The following is a 20,803-nucleotide window of genomic DNA, read 5'->3' on the forward strand; positions in this document are numbered from 1 at the left end:
CAGTTTTCAGACTTAAATTACAGGAAAATAAATAATGAAGATAATGTAATAAATAAAGCAAATGGCAGAGAACAACCCTATGGATTACGACTACTTTATTAGAAAGAAAGCAGCATTATCAGGACCCTTCTAACGCATTTCGCTCATCAAGCGCTTTGTCAGACGTCTCTGATGAAGTCACGATAATGCTGCATCTTTCTAATAAAACCGCCTTAATCCATACGACTGTTCCCTGTTGTTTGTTTATTACAGTTTATATGTAATGAATAGAGGAATCACTATGACAGTGGGGACCCATTGTACGACTGAAGTGTTGGGCGTGCAGCTGATGGAGGATACCTTAAGCAACACAGGAAATTCGCCATGCCCTGAAGTGACTAGTAGCACAAGCGAGTGGGACACTCTTTCCGCATACAGATTGATCATTCAACCCAAGGCTAAAGAGTGACCCCCAGACAAACCGCAAGCAAACAGGTCACTTACTAAGGTGGATAATCTTTAAATGGCTTCAACATTGAATAGTGAGTGAGTGAAGTTATTTCTATGTGTTTATTGCATTATTAGTCACTGTATGTTTGTGACACAGATAATATCCCGGCACACAGCTGATATAACAATACTATTAGACATTAAATAGTGAGTCAGTGACGTTATTTCTATGTGTTTATTGCATTATTAGTCACTGTACGTCTGTAACACACAGATAATATCCCAGCAGACAGCTGATATAACAATACCATTAGACATTAAATAGGGAGTCAGTGAAGTTATTTCTATGTGTTTATTGCATTATAAGTCACTGTACGTCTGACACACAGATAATATCCCAGCACACAGCTGATATAACAATACCATTAGACATTAAATAGTGAGTCAGTGAAGTTATTTCTATGTGTTTATTGCATTATTAGTCACTGTACGTCTGTGACACACAGATAATATAGCGGCACACAGCTGATATAACAATACTATTAGACATTAAATAGTGAGTCAGTGAAGTTATTTCTATGTGTTTATTGCATTATTAGTCACTGTACGTTTGTGACACACAGATAATATCGTGGCACACAGCTGATATAACAATACTATTAGACATTAAATAGTGAGTCAGTGAAGTTATTTCTATGTGTTTATTGCATTATTAGTCACTGTACGTTTGTGACACACAGATAATATCGCGGCACACAGCTGATTTAACAATACTATTAGACATTAAATAGTGAGTCAGTGAAGTTATTTCTATGTGTTTATTGCATTATTAGTCACTGTACGTCTGTGACACACAGATAATATCCCGGCACACAGATGATATAACAATACTATTAGACATTAAATAGTGAGTCAGTGATGTTATCTCTATGTGTTTATTGCATTATTAATCACTGTACGTTTGTGACACACAGCTGATATATCAATACTATTAGACATTAAATAGTGAGTGAGTGAACTTATTTCTATGTGTTCATTTCATTATTAGTCACTGTACATTTGTGAACACAGATAACCCAGCACATAGCTGAAATAACAATACTATAAAAAAATAAAAGTATTTGGAAAAGTTGTTTTCCTAAGAATAATGAGGCTGTTTATATTACAATCTCAAGATGTTTATTGTCCCTTTAATCAGATCTAGATTAGTGCTATGTTGTTGTTGTAAATCCTTGTTTAATGAAGATAACATTGTGACAAATTTACCAAGATATAGATTACCTAGAATATAATTTTTTATTAATTATCTCTTGTGACGGATCGCCTGGTACCCCGACTGGGTACCTCCATCAGAACATTTCCCTTGTCCTGGACCAATAGCTCCTTGTATCCCCCTTTTACTGCAATCTAAATTTAGGGAGTTGAATAGAATTGAGGCAACACTCAGGTTCCTGAACACAAAATTAACACTTTATTGAACTGTCACACACATTATTCACCCTGGCATTCCAGAGTCACAGAGCTTCAGGATACACCTTTTTTGATGCTTCTATTTATAATTTAGAGAATTTGTCATCTTTAGGGCAATTTTGAAAATGGTTTAGCACTGTGTATATAAAGTTTATTTTGTAAGTACATATTTGGTGTGTTCTGATACCTGACTTGCAAGGAAACCTTTATCCCTTTTCTAAACATGTTAAAGGTTTCATCCATTGTGAATCCTTTCATGAGCTTTCATTTGATCCATTCGTGTAAAACATTTTCCACACTCTGCACATGTGAAAGGCTTTTCTCCTGTATGAATCCTTTCATGAGTTTTTAGTTTACTTTTTTGTTTAAAACATTTTCCACACTCTGTACATGTGAATGGTTTCTCCCCTGTGTGAATCATTTCATGTGTTCTTAGACCAGTCTTCTGTGGGAAACATTTCCCACACTCTGCACATGTAAAAGGTTTTTCCCCTGTATGAATACGTTGGTGTGCTAGCAAAGTTGACTGGTTTGAAAACATTTTCCCACATTCTGTACATATGAAAGGTTTTTCTCCTGTGTGAACTCTTTCGTGTACTAAGAGATGGGACCTTTGGGTAAACTGTACTCCACACTCTGAACAACTATATGGTTTCTCCCCTGTGTGGGTCCTTTCATGAGCTATAAGGCCTGTTATTCTTATAAAACATTTGCCACACTCAGTACATGTGTGTGGCTTCTCTCCTGTGTGAATTTTGTGGTGTTCTAGGAGATGAGACTTACATCTAAAGCTTTTCTCACACTCTGTACATGTGTATGGCCTCTCACCTGTGTGAAGTTTATGGTGTTCTATGAGATGAGACATCCATCTAAATCTTTTCTCACATGTTGTACATTTGAAAGGTTTCTCCTTTGTGTGAATCATTTTGTTAGACTGTAGACTTTTACCTTCTTTAAAATGTTTTGTAAACTCATTAAATGTGTGTGGTTTATCCCCTGGGATAATCATTTCACTAGATAAGGCATAAATGTTGTCCTCTTGTTTGATGAATACATTACTCTCTGTACATAATGATTGCTGTCCAGTTCCTGCCAATTCACCATCTCCTTTAAATAGCTGCTGTGATAGCCCCAATGCTTGTGAATGGTCATTAGTGTCTACATTTTTTGGAGTTTGCTGTATCATTCTGATGCTTCCCGTAGTGAAGGATGGATATGAACTATTGACATGTTTGTCTACATAAAAAGAAATGGAATAAAGAAAAATAAGAATGTTTATTTTTTATAATATAAAACATCTTAATAAAAAATCATATTATTCATTTATACTCAACAAAATGTCTTCCGTTTTGTGTTTATTTTAAAATGTATTTACCTATAAATCACAAATGAAGAAAAGACGATAAAGAATGTAAACATTTCTAAATCATAAAAAACTAAACCACTGATTATTGAGGAAAACAATTTGTGCTAGATAATGAGTGGAGCACAATTGTTAGCGTGAGGTGCGTAAACATGACTGCAATGTTCTTTACGTTCAAATCCTAATTACAAGTGTCGTGCTGTTTAAATTGCAACAATTTTAATAGTGCAAAAACAGGGTAATTTACGCTTCCCATATCTTCTATGGGCAGCGTTGAGCGGTAATGTCCATTCGTATAACAAGTTGAAAGTGGATGCAATCGCATTTACAGATCAACCTTTATGTGACCTTAAAAGGCTGCATAAAGAGTTTGTCCAGAGGAAACAGTTGCACAAAACTACACTAATAACTCCTAAACCACCAAAACCTCCATCACAAACAACCTCCTACACTATTAACCCCTAAACTGCCACACACGCCACTGCAAAGTAACCCAAAAACATTTATTTTTAATTTTTTTTGCAACTGACTTTATTTGAAAATAAAGGAGGGTGTGCAAGCCACTCAGGGGAGCCACTCACTGGCCCAGAGAGAAAAGCAAAAAACAAACAGTAGTGACATTTACAACCACCAAAAAACACCCATGCTAAATAGTTTCTAAATTTTGTCCCGAGTTTAGAAATACCCAATGTTTACAAGTGCTTTACTTTTTTTTCAAGTTATAAGGCAATAAGTACAAGTAGCACTTTGCTATTTCCAAACCATTTTTTTTTTTAAATAAGCAATAGTTACATTGTAACACTGAAATCTGTCAGGGATCCCTGAATAACTATATATATATCACACAGAGAAAGTCCAACACTCACTCACAAGTTCTCAACTAAGATAAAAAGCAGCAATGGAAGAGTTAGTTACAGCATCTGGCCAAATGGGAAAAGCCCAGGTACCTCGTCAAGGTCTCTTCCAAAAATCTGGGTTCCTAAACAGCCACACAAATCAGGCTCACAATCAAACAACTGTGAAAAAATTCTCTGTGTGTTATATTAATGTATTATGTTTTTTGTAATTTTCCCTGTTTGGGCCTTGCACTCAGGCCTGTCTGGGGTTAACTGCCTGTGACTCTGGTGACAGTGCAGCTTCCTGAGAGTGCTGTTTTGCACCCAGGGCTGTGCATGTTACAGGGTCATCGGATGTGTACCCGGTCCGGCCTGAGAGTGCTGACCCCACCCGTGTTTTGTATATGTTTGGGGAGATTACATAAGCCTGGGCACCCTCCATTTTTTTCACAGTTGTTTAAATGTGAGCCTGCATTGTGTGGCTGTTTAGGGACCCAGGTTTTTGGAAGAGACCTTGACAAGGTACCTGGGCTTTCCTGTTTGGCCAGATGCGGTAACTAACTCTTCCATTGCTGCTTTTAATCTTAGTTGAGAGCTTGTGAGTGAGTGCTGAACTTTCTCTGTGTGCTATATTAATGTATTATTTTTTTGTCAACTTCCCTGTTTGGGCCTTGCACCCAGGCCTGTCTAAGGTTAACTGCCTGTGACTCTGGTGACAGTGCAGCTTCCTGATAGTGCTGTTTTGCACCCAGGGCTGTGCATGTTACAGGGTCATAGGATGTGTACCCGGTCCGGTCTGAGAGTGCTGACCCCACCCGTGTTTTGTATATATATATATATATATATATATATATATATATATAAATATATATTAGTAGATCACCTAAAGTATTGATCTAGGCCCATTTTGGTATAGTTTAAGCCACCATTTTACCGCCAAATGTGATCAAATAAAAAAAAATTGTTTACTTTTTCACAAACTTTAGGTTTCTCACTGAAAATATTTACAAACAGCTTATGCAATTATGGCACAAATGGTTGTAAATGCTCCTCTGGGATCCCTTTTGTTCAGAAATAGCAGATTTGTATGGCTTTGGCATTACTTTTTGGTAATTAGAAGGCAGCTAAATGCTGCCTCGCACCACACTTGTATTATGCCCTGCAGTGAAGGAGTTAATTATGTAGCTTGTAGGGAGCTTGTAGGGTTGATTTTAGCTTTAATGTAGAGATCAGCCTCCCTCCTGACACATCCCACCCCCTGATCCCTCTCAAACAGCTCTTTTCCCTCCCCCGTCTCTATTGTCACTGCTATCTTAAGTACTGTCAGAAACCAACCAAGTGCATGCTCCTGCCCCTCACGCACGCACCAAGACATCTTCAACCCCGGATCCAGAACTCTACCAGAAATGGGCTGCCCACCCGCCTCCCTGCTATGGCTTGCTAAAAAAAAGGGTATTGCAGGATGCCTGAATATCGTGGCATCAATGCAATACCCTGAAAGTGATCATGATCGCTTCCAGCGCCTGAAAACCCCTGCGGACATGCCTGGCACATCCTTGGTCATTAAGGGGTTAATTTATTTTTTTGGGTGTTTTTTTTTATTAGGGTTTTTATTATGGTTTACTCTTTAAAGGGCAATGCATAGCCAAATGCCCTTTTCAGGGCACGTTTTTGAGTAGTGATTTTTTTAAAGAAAAAGTGCTAAAACACTTTAGAGCAATGTCCTACACAAGGTTCTTTTAAATGCTTTATTTGTAGTTTAGTGTTAGTTTAGTTTTTTTTTTTTTTATAGACAGTTCCATCTAGTCTAGTGTTTTCATTGTATTACAGCTAGTTCCATCTGACCTACTGCTTATATTCTGCCAGTTCCCCCACTTTACAGTATGCAGCGGTCCTTTAAGGACTGGAACTTCCCCTGACATGGCACAACTCCTATAATTTGTCTTTAACAAAAACAGCTGCTCCCCAAATTTCTGCTTTTGGCCCTTTAAATATTGAAAAATAAGTGTAGTTTTATGGCTTTGAGTGTGTTTTAGGCAGAATTGATTTATATCACAGCTTTATTAATATGACTTACAATGTACAACATATCATATATTTTGTCCCTAGAACAAGTTAAAAACATAATTTATGTAAGAACTTACCTGATAAATTCATTTCTTTCATATTAGCAAGAGTCCATGAGCTAGTGACGTATGGGATATACATTCCTACCAGGAGGGGCAAAGTTTCCCAAACCTCAAAATGCCTATAAATACACCCCTCACCACACCCACAAATCAGTTTAACGAATAGCCAAGAAGTGGGGTGACAAGAAAAAAGTGCGAAAGCATATAAAATAAGGAATTCGAATAATTGTGCTTTATACAAAAAAATCATAACCACCACAAAAAAGGGTGGGCCTCATGGACTCTTGCTAATATGAAAGAAATTAATTTATCAGGTAAGTTCTTACATAAATTATGTTTTCTTTCATGTAATTAGCAAGAGTCCATGAGCTAGTGACGTATGGGATAATGACTACCCAAGATGTGGATCTTTCCACGCAAGAGTCACTAGAGAGGGAGGGATAAAATAAAGACAGCCAATTCCTGCTGAAAATAATCCACACCCAAAATAAAGTTTAATGAAAACATAAGCAGAAGATTCAAACTGAAACCGCTGCCTGAAGTACTTTTCTACCAAAAACTGCTTCAGAAGAAGAAAACACATCAAAATGGTAGAATTTAGTAAAAGTATGCAAAGAGGACCAAGTTGCTGCTTTGCAAATCTGATCAACCGAAGCTTCATTCCTAAACGCCCAGGAAGTAGAAACTGACCTAGGAGAATGAGCTGTAATCCTTTGAGGCGGAGTTTTACCCGACTCGACATAGGCATGATGAATTAAAGATTTCAACCAAGATGCCAAAGAAATGGCAGAAGCTTTCTGGCCTTTTCTAGAACCGGAAAAGATGACAAATAGACTAGAAGTCTTTCGGAAAGACTTAGTAGCTTCAACATAATATTTCAAAGCTCTAACAACATCCAAAGAATGCAATGATTTCTCCTTAGAATTCTTAGGATTAGGACATAATGAAGGAACCACAATTTCTCTACTAATGTTGTTAGAATTCACAACCTTAGGTAAAAATTCAAAAGAAGTTCGCAACACCGCCTTATCCTGATGAAAAATCAGAAAAGGAGACTCACAAAAAAGAGCAGATAATTCAGAGACTCTTCTGGCAGAAGAGATGGCCAAAAGAAACAAAACTTTCCAAGAAAGAAGTTTAATGTCCAATGAATGCATGGGTTCAAAAGGAGGAGCTAGAAGAGCCCCCAGAACCAAATTCAAACTCCAAGGAGGAGAAATTGACTTAATGACAGGTTTTATACGAACCAAGTCTTGTACAAAACAATGAAAATCAGGAAGATTAGCAATCTTTCTGTGAAAAAGAACAGAAAGAGCAGAGATTTGTCTTGTCAAGGAATTTGCGAACAAACCTTTATCTAAACCATCCTGAAGAAACTGTAAAATTCTCGGAATTCTAAAAGAATGCCAGGAAAAATAATGAGAAGACACCAAGAAATATAAGTCTTCCAGACTCTATAATATATCTCTCTAGATACAGATTTACGAGCCTGTAACATAGTATTAATCACAGAGTCAGAAAAACCTCTTTGACCAAGAATCAAGCGTTCAATCTCCATACCTTTAAATTTAAGGATTTGAGATCCTGATGGAAAAAAAGGACCTTGCGACAGAAGGTCTGGTCTTAACGGAAGAGTCCACGGTTGGCAAGAGGCCATCCGAACAAGATCCGTATACCAAAACCTGTGAGGCCATGCTGGAGCTACCAGCAGAACAAACGAGCATTCCTTCAGAATCTTGGAGATTACTCTTGGAAGAAGAACTAGAGGCGGAAAGATATAGGCAGGATGATACTTCCAAGGAAGAGATAATGCATTCACTGCCTCCGCCTGAGGATCCCGGGATCTGAACAGATACCTGGGAAGTTTCTTATTTAGATGAGAAGCCATTAGATCTATTTCTGGAAGTTCCCACATTTGAACAATCTGAAGAAATACCTCTGGGAGAAGAGACCATTCGCCCGGATGTAACGTTTGGCGACTGAGATAATCCACTTCCCAATTGTCTATACCTGGGAAATGAACCGCAGAGATTAGACAGGAGCTGGATTCCGCCCAAACCAGAATTCGAGATACTTCTTTCATAGCCAGAGGACTGTGAGTCCCTCCTTGATGATTGATGTATGCCACAGTTGTGACATTGTCTGTCTGAAAACAAATGAACGACTCTCTCTTCAGAAGAGGCCAAGACTGAAGAGGTCTGAAAATTGCACGGAGTTCCAAAATATTGATCGGTAATCTCACCTCCTGAGATTCCCAAACCCCTTGTGCTGTCAGAGACCCCCACACAGCTCCCCAACCTGTAAGACTTGCATCTGTTGAAATTACAGTCCAGGTCGGAAGAACAAAAGAAGCCCCCTGAACTAAACAATGGTGATCTGTCCACCACGTCAGAGAGTGTCGTACAATCGGTTTTAAAGATATTAATTGAGATATCTTTGTGTAATCCCTGCACCATTGGTTCAGCATACAGAGCTGAAGAGGTCGCATGTGAAAATGAGCAAAGGAGATCGCGTCCGATGCAGCAGTCAAAAGACCTAAAATTTCCATGCATAAGGCTACCAAAGGGAATGATTGTGACTGAAGGTTTTGACAAGCTGATATCAATGTTAAACGTCTCTTGTCCGACAAAGACAGAGTCATGGACACTGAATCTATCTGGAAACCTAAAGAGGTTACCCTTGTCTGAGAAATCAATGAACTTTTTGGTAAATTGATCCTCCAACCATGATCTTGAAGAAACAACACAAGTCGATTCGTATGAGATTCTGCTAAATGTGAAGACTGAGCAAGTACCAAGATATCGTCCAAATAAGGAAATACCAATACCCTGTTCTCTGATTACAGACAGAAGCTCACCGAGAACCTTTGTAAAAATTCTTGGAGCTGATGCTAGGCCAAACGGTAGAGCCACAAACTGGTAATGCTTGTCTAGAAAAGAGAATCTCAGAAAAAGTGATCTGGATGAATCGGAATATGCAGATATGCATCCTGTAAATCTATTGCAGACATATAATGCCCTTGCTGAACAAAAGGCAGGATAGTCCTTACAGTTACCATCTTGAATGTTGGTATCCTTACATAACGATTCAATATTGATAGATCCGGAACTGGTCTGAAGGATTTGACCTTCTTTGGTACAATGAAGAGATTGAATAAAACCCCAGCCCCTGTTCCAGAACTGGAACTGGCATAATTACTCCAGCCAACTCTAGATCTGAAACACATTTCAGAAATGCTTGAGCCTTTGCTGGGTTTACTGGGACACGGGAAAGAAAAAAATCTCTTTGCAGGAGGCCTTAACTTGAAGCCAATTCTGTACCCTTCTGAAACAATGTTCTGAAACCAGAGATTGTGAACGGAATTGATCCAAATTTCTTTGAAAAAAACATAATTTATGCTTACCTGATAAATTCCTTTCTTCTGTTGTGTGATCAGTCCACGGGTCATCATTACTTCTGGGATATTATCTGCTCCCCTACAGGAAGTGCAAGAGGATTCACCCAGCAGAGTTGCTATATAGCTCCTCCCCTCTACGTCACCTCCAGTCATTCGACCAAAGACCAACGAGAAAGGAGAAGCCAAGGGTGTAGTGGTGACTGGATTATAATTTAAAAAATATTTACCTGCCTTAAAAAACAGGGCGGGCCGTGGACTGATCACACAACAGAAGAAAGGAATTTATCAGGTAAGCATAAATTATGTTTTCTTCTGTTATGTGTGATCAGTCCACGGGTCATCATTACTTCTGGGATACCAATACCAAAGCAAAAGTACACGGATGACGGGAGGGATAGGCAGGCTCATTATACAGAAGGAACCACTGCCTGAAGAACCTTTCTCCCAAAAATCGCCTCCGAAGAAGCAAAAGTGTCAAATTTGTAAAATTTGGAAAAAGTATGAAGCGAAGACCAAGTTGCAGCCTTGCAAATCTGTTCAACAGAGGCCTCATTCTTAAAGGCCCAAGTGGAAGCCACAGCTCTAGTAGAATGAGCTGTAATTCTTTCAGGAGGCTGCTGTCCAGCAGTCTCATAGGCTAAACGAATTATGCTACGAAGCCAGAAGGAGAGAGAGGTAGCCGAAGCCTGATGACCTCTCCTCTGACCAGAGTACACGACAAACAGGGAAGACGTTTGTCGAAAATCCTTAGTTGCCTGCAAGTAGAACTTGAGGGCACGAACTACATCCAGATTGTGTAGAAGACGTTCCTTCTTTGAAGAAGGATTTGGACACAAGGATGGAACAACAATCTCTTGATTGATATTCCTGTTAGTGACTACCTTAGGTAAGAACCCAGGTTTAGTACGCAGAACTACCTTGTCTGAGTGAAAGATCAGATAAGGAGAATCACAATGTAAGGCTGATAATTCAGAGACTCTTCGAGCCGAGGAAATAGCCATTAAAAATAGAACTTTCCAAGATAACAATTTTATATCAATGGAATGAAGGGGTTCAAACGGAACACCCTGTAAAACGTTAAGAACTAAGTTTAAACTCCATGGCGGAGCAACAGTTTTAAACACAGGCTTGATCCTAGCTAAAGCCTGACAAAATGCCTGGACGTCTGGATTTTCTGACAGACGCTTATGTAACAAGATGGACAGAGCTGAGATCTGTCCCTTTAATGAGCTAGCCGATAAACCCTTTTCTAAACCTTCTTGTAGAAAGGACAATATCCTAGGAATCCTAACCTTACTCCAGGAGTAATCTTTGGATTCACACCAGTATAGGTATTTACGCCATATTTTATGGTAAATCTTTCTAGTAACAGGCTTCCTAGCCTGTATCAGGGTATCAATAACCGACTCAGAAAAACCACGTTTTGATAAAATCAAGCGTTCAATTTCCAAGCAGTCAGCTTCAGAGAAGTTAGATTTTGATGTTTGAATGGACCCTGTATCAGAAGGTCCTGTCTTAGAGGTAGAGACCAAGGCGGACAGGATGACATGTCCACTAGATCTGCATACCAAGTCCTGCGTGGCCATGCAGGTGCTATTAGAATCACTGATGCTCTCTCCTGTTTGATTTTGGCAATCAATCGAGGAAGCAGCGGGAAGGGTGGAAACACATAAGCCATCCTGAAGGTCCAAGGTGCTGTCAAAGCATCTATCAGAACCGCTCCCGGATCCCTGGATCTGGATCCGTAGCGAGGAAGTTTGGCGTTCTGGCGAGACGCCATGAGATCTATCTCTGGTTTGCCCCAACGTCGAAGTATTTGGGCAAAGACCTCCGGATGAAGTTCCCACTCCCCCGGATGAAAAGTCTGGCGACTCAAGAAATCCGCCTCCCAGTTCTCCACTCCCGGGATGTGGATTGCTGACAGGTGGCAAGAGTGAGACTCTGCCCAGCGAAATATCTTTGATACTTCCATCATTGCTAGGGAGCTTCTTGTCCCTCCCTGATGGTTGATATAAGCTACAGTCGTGATGTTGTCCGACTGAAACCTGATAAACCCCCGAGTTTTTAACTGGGGCCAAGCTAGAAGGGCATTGAGAACTGCTCTCAATTCCAGAATGTTTATTGGCAGGAGACTTTCCTCCTGACTCCATTGTCCCTGAGCCTTCAGAGAATTCCAGACAGCGCCCCAACCTAGTAGGCTGGCGTCTGTTGTTACAATTGTCCAGTCCGGCCTGCTGAATGGCATCCCCCTGGACAGGTGTGGCCGAGAAAGCCACCATAGAAGAGAGTTTCTGGTCTCTTGATCCAGATTCAGAGTGGGGGACAAATCTGAGTAATCCCCATTCCACTGACTCAGCATGCACAATTGCAGCGGTCTGAGATGTAGGCGTGCAAAGGGAACTATGTCCATTGCTGCTACCATTAAGCCAATCACCTCCATGCATTGAGCTACTGACGGGAGTTGAATGGAATGAAGGACACGGCATGCATTTAGAAGCTTTGTTAATCTGTCTTCTGTCAGATAAATCTTCATTTCTACAGAATCTATAAGAGTCCCCAAGAATGGAACTCTTGTGAGAGGAAAGAGAGAACTCTTCTTTTCGTTCACTTTCCATCCATGCGACCTTAGAAATGCCAGAACTAACTCTGTATGAGACTTGGCAGTTTGAAAGCTTGAAGCTTGTATCAGAATGTCGTCTAGGTACGGAGCTACCGAAATTCCTCGCGGTCTTAGTACCGCCAGAAGGGCACCCAGAACCTTTGTGAATATTCTTGGAGCCGTAGCCAATCCGAATGGAAGGGCTACAAACTGGTAATGCCTGTTTAAGAAGGCAAACCTTAGATACCGGTAATGATCTTTGTGAATCGGTATGTGAAGGTAAGCATCCTTTAAATCCACTGTGGTCATGTACTGACCCTTTTGGATCATGGGTAAGATTGTCCGAATAGTTTCCATTTTGAACGATGGAACTCTTAGGAATTTGTTTAGGATCTTTAAATCCAAGATTGGCCTGAAAGTTCCCTCTTTTTTGGGAACCACAAACAGGTTTGAGTAAAACCCTTGTCCTTGTTCCGACCGCGGAACCGGATGGATCACTCCCATTAATAATAGATCTTGTACACAGCGTAGAAACGCGTCTTTCTTTATTTGGTTTGTTGACAACCTTGACAGATGAAATCTCCCTCTTGGGGGAGAGAATTTGAAGTCTAGAAGGTATCCCTGAGATATGATCTCTAGCGCCCAGGGATCCTGGACATCTCTTGCCCAAGCCTGGGCGAAGAGAGAGAGTCTGCCCCCCACTAGATCCGGTCCCGGATCGGGGGCCCTCGGTTCATGCAGTCTTAGGGGCAGCAGCAGGTTTCCTGGCCTGCTTGCCCTTATTCCAGGACTGGTTAGGTTTCCAGCCTTGTCTGTAACGAGCAACAGCTCCTTCCTGTTTTGGTGCAGTGGAAGTTGATGCTGTTCCTGTTTTGAAATTCCGAAAGGGACGAAAATTAGACTGTCTAGCCTTAGCTTTGGCTTTGTCTTGAGGTAGAGCGTGGCCCTTACCTCCTGTAATGTCAGCAATAATTTCTTTCAAACCGGGCCCAAATAAAGTTTGCCCCTTGAAAGGTATATTAAGTAATTTGGACTTAGAAGTTACATCAGCCGACCAGGATTTTAGCCACAGCGCCCTACGTGCCTGAATGGCGAATCCTGAATTCTTAGCCGTAAGTTTGGTTAAATGTACTACGGCCTCCGAAATGAATGAATTAGCTAGTTTAAGGACTCTAAGCCTGTCCGTAATGTCGTCCAGCGTAGCTGAACTAAGGTTCTCTTCCAGAGACTCAATCCAAAATGCTGCCGCAGCCGTAATCGGCGCGATGCATGCAAGGGGTTGCAATATAAAACCTTGTTGAACAAACATTTTCTTAAGGTAACCCTCTAATTTTTTATCCATAGGATCTGAAAAAGCACAGCTATCCTCCACCGGGATAGTGGTGCGCTTAGCTAAAGTAGAAACTGCTCCCTCCACCTTAGGGACCGTTTGCCATAAGTCCCGTGTGGTGGCGTCTATTGGAAACATCTTTCTAAATATTGGAGGGGGTGAGAACGGCACACCGGGTCTATCCCACTCCTTAGTAACAATTTCAGTTAATCTCTTAGGTATAGGAAAAACGTCAGTACTCGCCGGTACCGCAAAGTATTTATCCAACCTACACATTTTCTCTGGTATTGCAACAGTGTTACAATCGTTAAGAGCCGCTAAGACCTCCCCTAGTAATACACGGAGGTTTTCCAATTTAAATTTAAAATTTGAAATATCTGAATCCAATCTGCTTGGATCAGAACCGTCACCTACAGAATGAAGCTCTCCGTCCTCATGCTCTGCAAGCTGTGACGCAGTATCAGACATGGCCCTAGAATTATCAGCGCACTCTGTTCTCACCCCAGAGTGATCACGCTTGCCTCTTAGTTCTGGTAATTTAGCCAAAACTTCAGTCATAACAGTAGCCATATCTTGTAATGTTATCTGTAATGGCTGCCCAGATGTACTAGGCGCCATAATATCACGCACCTCCCGGGCGGGAGATGCAGGTACTGACACGTGAGGCGAGTTAGTCGGCATAACTCTCCCCTCGCTGTTTGGTGAAATTTGTTCAATTTGTACAGATTGGCTTTTATTTAAAGTAGCATCAATACAATTAGTACATAAATTTCTATTGGGCTCCACCTTGGCATTGGAACAAATGACACAGGTATCTTCCTCTGAATCAGACATGTTTAACACACTAGCAATAAACATGCAACTCGGTTACAATCTTATTTAACAAAAACGTACTGTGCCTCAAGAAGCACTAAACGATTAAATGACAGTTGAATATAATGAACTGAAAAACAGTTATAGCATCACTCTTTAAAAACAACACAACTTTTTAGCAAAGGTTTGTTCCCATTAGTAAAATAACACTAATTAAATTTTAAACATAAAAATTACAGAGCAACGTTTTAAATCACAGTCACTATATAAGTCTCACAGCTCTGCTGAGAGAATCTACCTCCCTTCAAAGAAGTTTGAAGACCCCTGAGTTCTGTTAGAGATGAACCGGATCATGCAGAAAATACAAGAGTAACTGACTGGAAATTTTTGATGCGTAGCAAAGAGCGCCAAAAACGGCCCCTCCCTCTCACACACAGCAGTGAGAGAGAAACGAAACTGTCATAATTAAAACAAGCAAACTGCCAAGTGGAAAAATAATGCCCAAATATTTATTCACTCAGTACCTCATTAATGCAAACGATTCTACATTCCAGCAAAAACGTTTAACATGAAAAATACCTATTAAAAGGTTTAATGTACTTTTACAGAGTAATTCCGGTGAAATACCATCCCCAGAATACTAAAGTGTAGAGTATACATACATGTTCATTATAACGGTATGGCAGGATTTTCTCATCAATTCCATTCAGAAAATAAAAACTGCTACATACCTCAATGCAGATTCAACTGCCCGCTGTCCCCTGATCTGAAGTTTTTACCTCCCTCAGATGGCCGAGAAACAGCAATATGATCTTAACTACTCCGGTTAAAATCATAAGAAAAACTCTGGTAGATTCTTCTTCAAACTCTGCCAGAGAGGTAATAACACGCTCCGGTGCTATTGTAAAATAACAAACTTTTGATTGAAGTTCTAAAAACTAAGTATAATCACCATAGTCCTCTCACACCTCCTATCTAGTCTTTGGGTGCAAGAGAATGACTGGGGGTGACGTAGAGGGGAGGAGCTATATAGCAACTCTGCTGGGTGAATCCTCTTGCACTTCCTGTAGGGGAGCAGATAATATCCCAGAAGTAATGATGACCCGTGGACTGATCACACATAACAGAAGAAAATGTAATCTGCCCCGTACCAGCTGAGCTGGAATGAGGGCCGCACCTTCATGTGGACTTAGGAGCTGGCTTTGGGTTTCTATAAGGCTTGGATATATTCCAAACTGGAGAAGGTTTCCAAACTGATACCGCTCCTGAGGATGAAGGATCAGGCTTTTGTTCCTTGTTGTGATGAAAGGAACGAAAAAATGATTATTAGACCTAAATTCACCTTTAGATTTTTTATCCTGTGTTAAAAAAGTTCCCTTCCCTCCAGTAACAGTTGAGATAAAAGAATCCAACTGAGAACTGAATAATTTATTACCCTGGAAAGAAAGGGATAGCAAAGTTGACTTAGAAGACATATCAGCATTCCAAGTTTTAAGCCATAAAACTCTTCTAGCTAAAATAGCTAGAGACATATACCTGACATCAACTCTAATGATATCAAAGATGGCATCACAAATAAAATAATTAGCATGTTATAGAATAATAATGCAAATGAGAATTATGATCTGTTATTTGTTGCGCTAAAGCTTCTAACCAAAAAGTTGAAGCTGCAGCAACATCCGCTAAAGATATAGCAGGAGTAGAGACAGCCCCATCAACCTTAGGGATTTTGTCCCAAAACTCTAATCTGTCAGATGGCACAGGATATAATTGCTTAAAAAGTTTTAGAAGGAGTAAATGAATTACCCAAATTATTCCATTCCCTGGAAATTACTTCAGAAATAGCACCAGGGACAGGAAACACTTCTGGAATAACTACAGGAGATTTAGAAACCTTATTTAAACGTTTAGATTTAGTATCAAGAGGACCAGAATCCTCAATTTCTAATGCAATTAATACTTCTTTAAGTAAAGAACGAATAATTGCATCTTGAACAAATACGAAGATTTATCAGCATCAACCTCTGAGACAGAAACCTCTGAACCAGAAGAACCATTATCAGTATCAGAATGATGATGTTCATTTAAAAATTCATCTGAAAAAAGAGAAGTTTTAAAAGCCTTTTATGTATACTAGAAGGAGAAATAACAGACATAGCCTTCTTAATGGATTTAGAAACAAAATCTCTTATGTTATCAGGAACACTCTGAGTATTAGATGTTGACGAAACAGCAACAGGTAATGTAACAGTACTAAAGGAAATTTTATCTGCATTAACAAGTTTGTCATGACATTCAATACAAACAACAGCTGGAGGAACAGATACCAAAAGTTTATATCAGATACACTTAGCTTTGGTAGCTCCAGCACCGGGCAGCGATTTTCCTGAAGTATCTTCTGACTCAGTTGCAACGTGGAACATCTTGCAATATGTAATAGAAAAAAACAACATATAAAGCAAAATTGATCAAATTCCTTAAATGACAGTTTCAGGAATGGGAAAAAAATGCCAGTAAACAAGCTTCTAGCAACCAGAAGCAATAAATAATGAGACTTAAATAATGTGGAGACAAAAGTGACGCCCATATTTTTTTAGCGCCAAATAAGACGCCCACATTATTTGGCGCCTAAATGCTTTTGGCGCCAAAAATGACGCCACATCCGGAACGCCGACACTTTTGACGCAAAAGAACGTCAAAAATGACGCAACTTCCAGCGACACGTATGACGCCGGAAACAGAAAAAAATAAAATGAAGCATTTTCAGCCCCCGTGAGCCTAATAGCCCACAGGAAAAAAGTCAAATTTTTAAGGTAAGAAAAAATGATTGATTCAAATGCATTATACCAAATATGAAACTGACTGTCTGAAAATAAGGAATGTTGAACATCCTGAGTCAAGGCAAATAAATGTTTGAATACATATATTTAGAACTTTATAAAAAAGTGCCCAACCATAGCTTAGAGTGTCACAGAAAATAAGACTTACTTACCCCAGGACACTCATCTACATGTTGTAGAAAGCCAAACCAGTGCTGAAACGAAAATCAGCAGAGGTAATGGTATATATATAAGAGTATATCGTCAATCTGAAAAGGGAGGTAAGAGATGAATCTCTACGACCGATAACAGAGAACCTATGAAATAGACCCCGTAGAAGGAGATCATTGCATTCAAATAGGTAATACTCTCCTCACATCCCTCTGACATTCACTGCACGCTGAGAGGAAAACCGGGCTCCAACCTGCTGCGGAGCGCATATCAACGTAGAATCTAGCACAAACTTACTTCACCACCTCCATAGGAGGCAAAGTTTGTAAAACTGATTTGTGGGTGTGGTGAGGGGTGTATTTATAGGCATTTTAAGGTTTGGGAAACTTTGCCCCTCCTGGTAGGAATGTATATCCCATACGTCACTAGCTCATGGACTCTTGCTAATTACATGAAAGAAATGAAGATTTATCAGCATCAACCTCTGAGACAGAATCCTCTGAACCAGAAGAGTCATTAGAATCAGAATGATGATGTTCATTTAAAAATTCATCTGTATAAAGAGAAGTTTTAAAAGATTTTTTATGTTTACTAGAAGGAGGAATAACAGACATAGCCTTCTTGATGGATTCAGAAACAAAATCTCTTATGTTATCAGGAACACTCTGAACATTAGATGTTGATGGAACTGCAACAGGTAATGGTACTTTACTAAAGGAAATATTATCTGCATTAACAAGTTTGTCATGACAATCAATACAAACAACAGCTGGAGGAACAGCTACCAAAAGTTTACAGCAGATACACTTAGCTTTGGTAGATCCAGCACCAGAAAGCGATTTTCCTGAAGTATCTTCTGACTCAGACGCAACGTGAGACATCTTGCAATATGTAAGAGAAAAAACAACATATAAAGCAAAATTGATCAAATTCCTTAAATGACAGTTTCAGGAATGGGAAAAAATGCCAAGGAACAAGCTTCTAGCAACCAGAAGCAATGAAAAATGAGACTTAAATAATGTGGAGAGAAAAGCGACGCCCATATTTATTTAGCGCCAAATAAGATGCCCACCCACATTATTTGGCGCCTAAATGCTTTTGGCGCCAAAAATGACGCCACATCCGGAACGCCGACATTTTTGGCGCAAAAGATCGTCAAAAAAAAAAATGACGCAACTTCCGGCGACACGTATGACGCCGGAAACAGAAAAGATTTTTTGTGCCAAAAAAGTCCGCGCCAAGAATGACGCAATAAAATGAAGCATTTTCAGCCCCCGCGAGCCTAACAGCCCACAGGAAAAAAGTCAAATTTTTAAGGTAAGAAAAAATGATTGATTCAAATGCATTATCCCAAATATGAAACTGACTGTCTGAAAATAAGGAATGTTGAACATCCTGAGTCAAGGCAAATAAATGTTTGAATACATATATTTAGAACTTTATAAAAAAGTGCCCAACCATAGCTTAGAGTGTCACAGAAAATAAGACTTACTTACCCCAGGACACTCATCTACATGTTGTAGAAAGCCAAACCAGTGCTGAAACGAAAATCAGCAGAGGTAATGGTATATATATATAAGAGTATATCGTCGATCTGAAAAGGGAGGTAAGAGATGAATCTCTACGACCGATAACAGAGAACCTATGAAATAGACCCCGTAGAAGGAGATCATTGCATTCAAATAGGAAATACTCTCCTCACATCCCTCTGACATTCACTGCACGCTGAGAGGAAAACCGGGCTCCAACCTGCTGCGGAGCGCATATCAACGTAGAATCTAGCACAAACTTACTTCACCATCTCCATAGGAGGCAAAGTTTGTAAAAACTGATTTGTGGGTGTGGTGAGGGGTGTATTTATAGGCATTTTGAGGTTTGGGATACTTTGCCCCTCCTGGTAGGAATGTATATCCCATACGTCACTAGCTCATGGACTCTTGCTAATTACATGAAAGAAATATACTCACGATCAACAGGAAATGTATCAACTTCAGCTGTTATGGTGGTCACATGATCCTCAATGTGCGGCTCCTCTTTCTCTAACTTCACCTCTAAACTGTCTAAAGGAACCAATGAAAAACCAGATGACAAGAAATAAGGTGATCTATAATTTATAGCAGGGAGTGGGAGCTCATCGAATCGGTCACTAAAGTTTTATATTATATCTATTGTGGGAAACAACTGTACTGGATCGGCGATATGTGAGGAATGAGGAGGGTTACTGTAGCCGATCTGTGATATGTGAAGAATGTTGAGGGTTATCGTACTAGATCTTTGATATCTAGAGAATCGGGAGGGTTACTGTTTGAAACTTCCAAAACTAGGTTTTGTGGAGTGAGGCAGAGAGTTCAACAAGATAGGGGTTAGTCTGGAGAAATCCTGTAGACGGGAATGTGAGGAGGTGACAAGAGAGGAGGTGGTCATGAGCAGAGCGAAGGTGACAGGAAGGAGAGTATCTGGAGACAAGGTCTGAAATATAAGGGGAGCAGTGCAGTTGAGGGCCTTGTAAGTCAGAGTCAGAATTTTGTGTTTAATTCTGGAGGCAAGAGTAAGCCAGTGAAGGGATTGGCAGATAGGTGCAGCAGCAGATGAAGAGTGACATGTAAGGAAGACAAGCCTGGTAGAGGTATTTATTATGGATTGTGAAGGAGCTAGATGGCAGTAGGAAGACCAGAGAGGAGGGAGTTGCAGTAGTCAATGCAGCAAAGGATGATAGAGTGGATTAAAATGGGGAGAGTTACTGTACCGGATCTGTGATATCTGGGAATGAGGAGGGTCACTGTAACAGATCTGTGATATTTGAGGAATGGGGAAAGTTGCTGTACCAGATCTGTGATATCTACTAATGGTTACTGTATGGATCTGTTATATGTGAGGAATGGGGAGGGTTACTGTACTGGATCTGTGGTCAGGGCCGTCATCAGGAGGTGAATAAGGTGACTCCTGTTAGGGGCCCAATGGGCCATTGGGGCCCCATGAGGCAAGCACAACTATTATTAAAAATAAAGATATATATTTTTTACATTTTAGCAGCCATCATATGGCGCTACAGCAGAGTGCTATTGAACGTGGGGAAAAAACATAATTTATGCTTACCTGATAAATTCCTTTCTCCTGTAGTGTAGTCAGTCCACGGGTCATCATTACTTCTGGGATATTAACTCCTCCCCAACAGGAAGTGCAAGAGGATCACCCAAGCAGAGCTGCTATATAGCTCCTCCCCTCTACGTCACATCCAGTCATTCGACCGAGAACCAACGAGAAAGGAGAAGCTAAAGGGTGCAGTGGTGACTGGAGTATAATTTAAAAATTTAGACCTGCCATAAAAAACAGGGCGGGCCGTGGACTGACTACACTACAGGAGAAAGGAATTTATCAGGTAAGCATAAATTATGTTTTCTCCTGTTAAGTGTAGTCAGTCCACGGGTCATCATTACTTCTGGGATA

General features: G+C 40.1%; 1 protein-coding gene across 2 annotated transcripts in view; it reads right to left on the minus strand.

Moving 5' to 3' along the window:
* Positions 1–1,877: 1,877 nt before the first annotated feature.
* Positions 1,878–20,803, minus strand: part of LOC128659863 (oocyte zinc finger protein XlCOF6-like) — a 153,374-nt gene continuing 134,448 nt past the window's right edge. For both annotated transcript variants that reach the window (XM_053713437.1, XM_053713438.1), the window contains exon 5: positions 1,878–3,135. In XM_053713437.1, the coding sequence (XP_053569412.1) occupies positions 2,135–3,135 (1,001 nt within the window). In that variant the 3' untranslated portion in view covers positions 1,878–2,134. The remainder of the gene's footprint in view (positions 3,136–20,803) is intronic.

Source organism: Bombina bombina, chromosome 5, assembly GCF_027579735.1.
Source record: "Bombina bombina isolate aBomBom1 chromosome 5, aBomBom1.pri, whole genome shotgun sequence".
Classification (NCBI taxonomy): domain Eukaryota; kingdom Metazoa; phylum Chordata; class Amphibia; order Anura; family Bombinatoridae; genus Bombina; species Bombina bombina.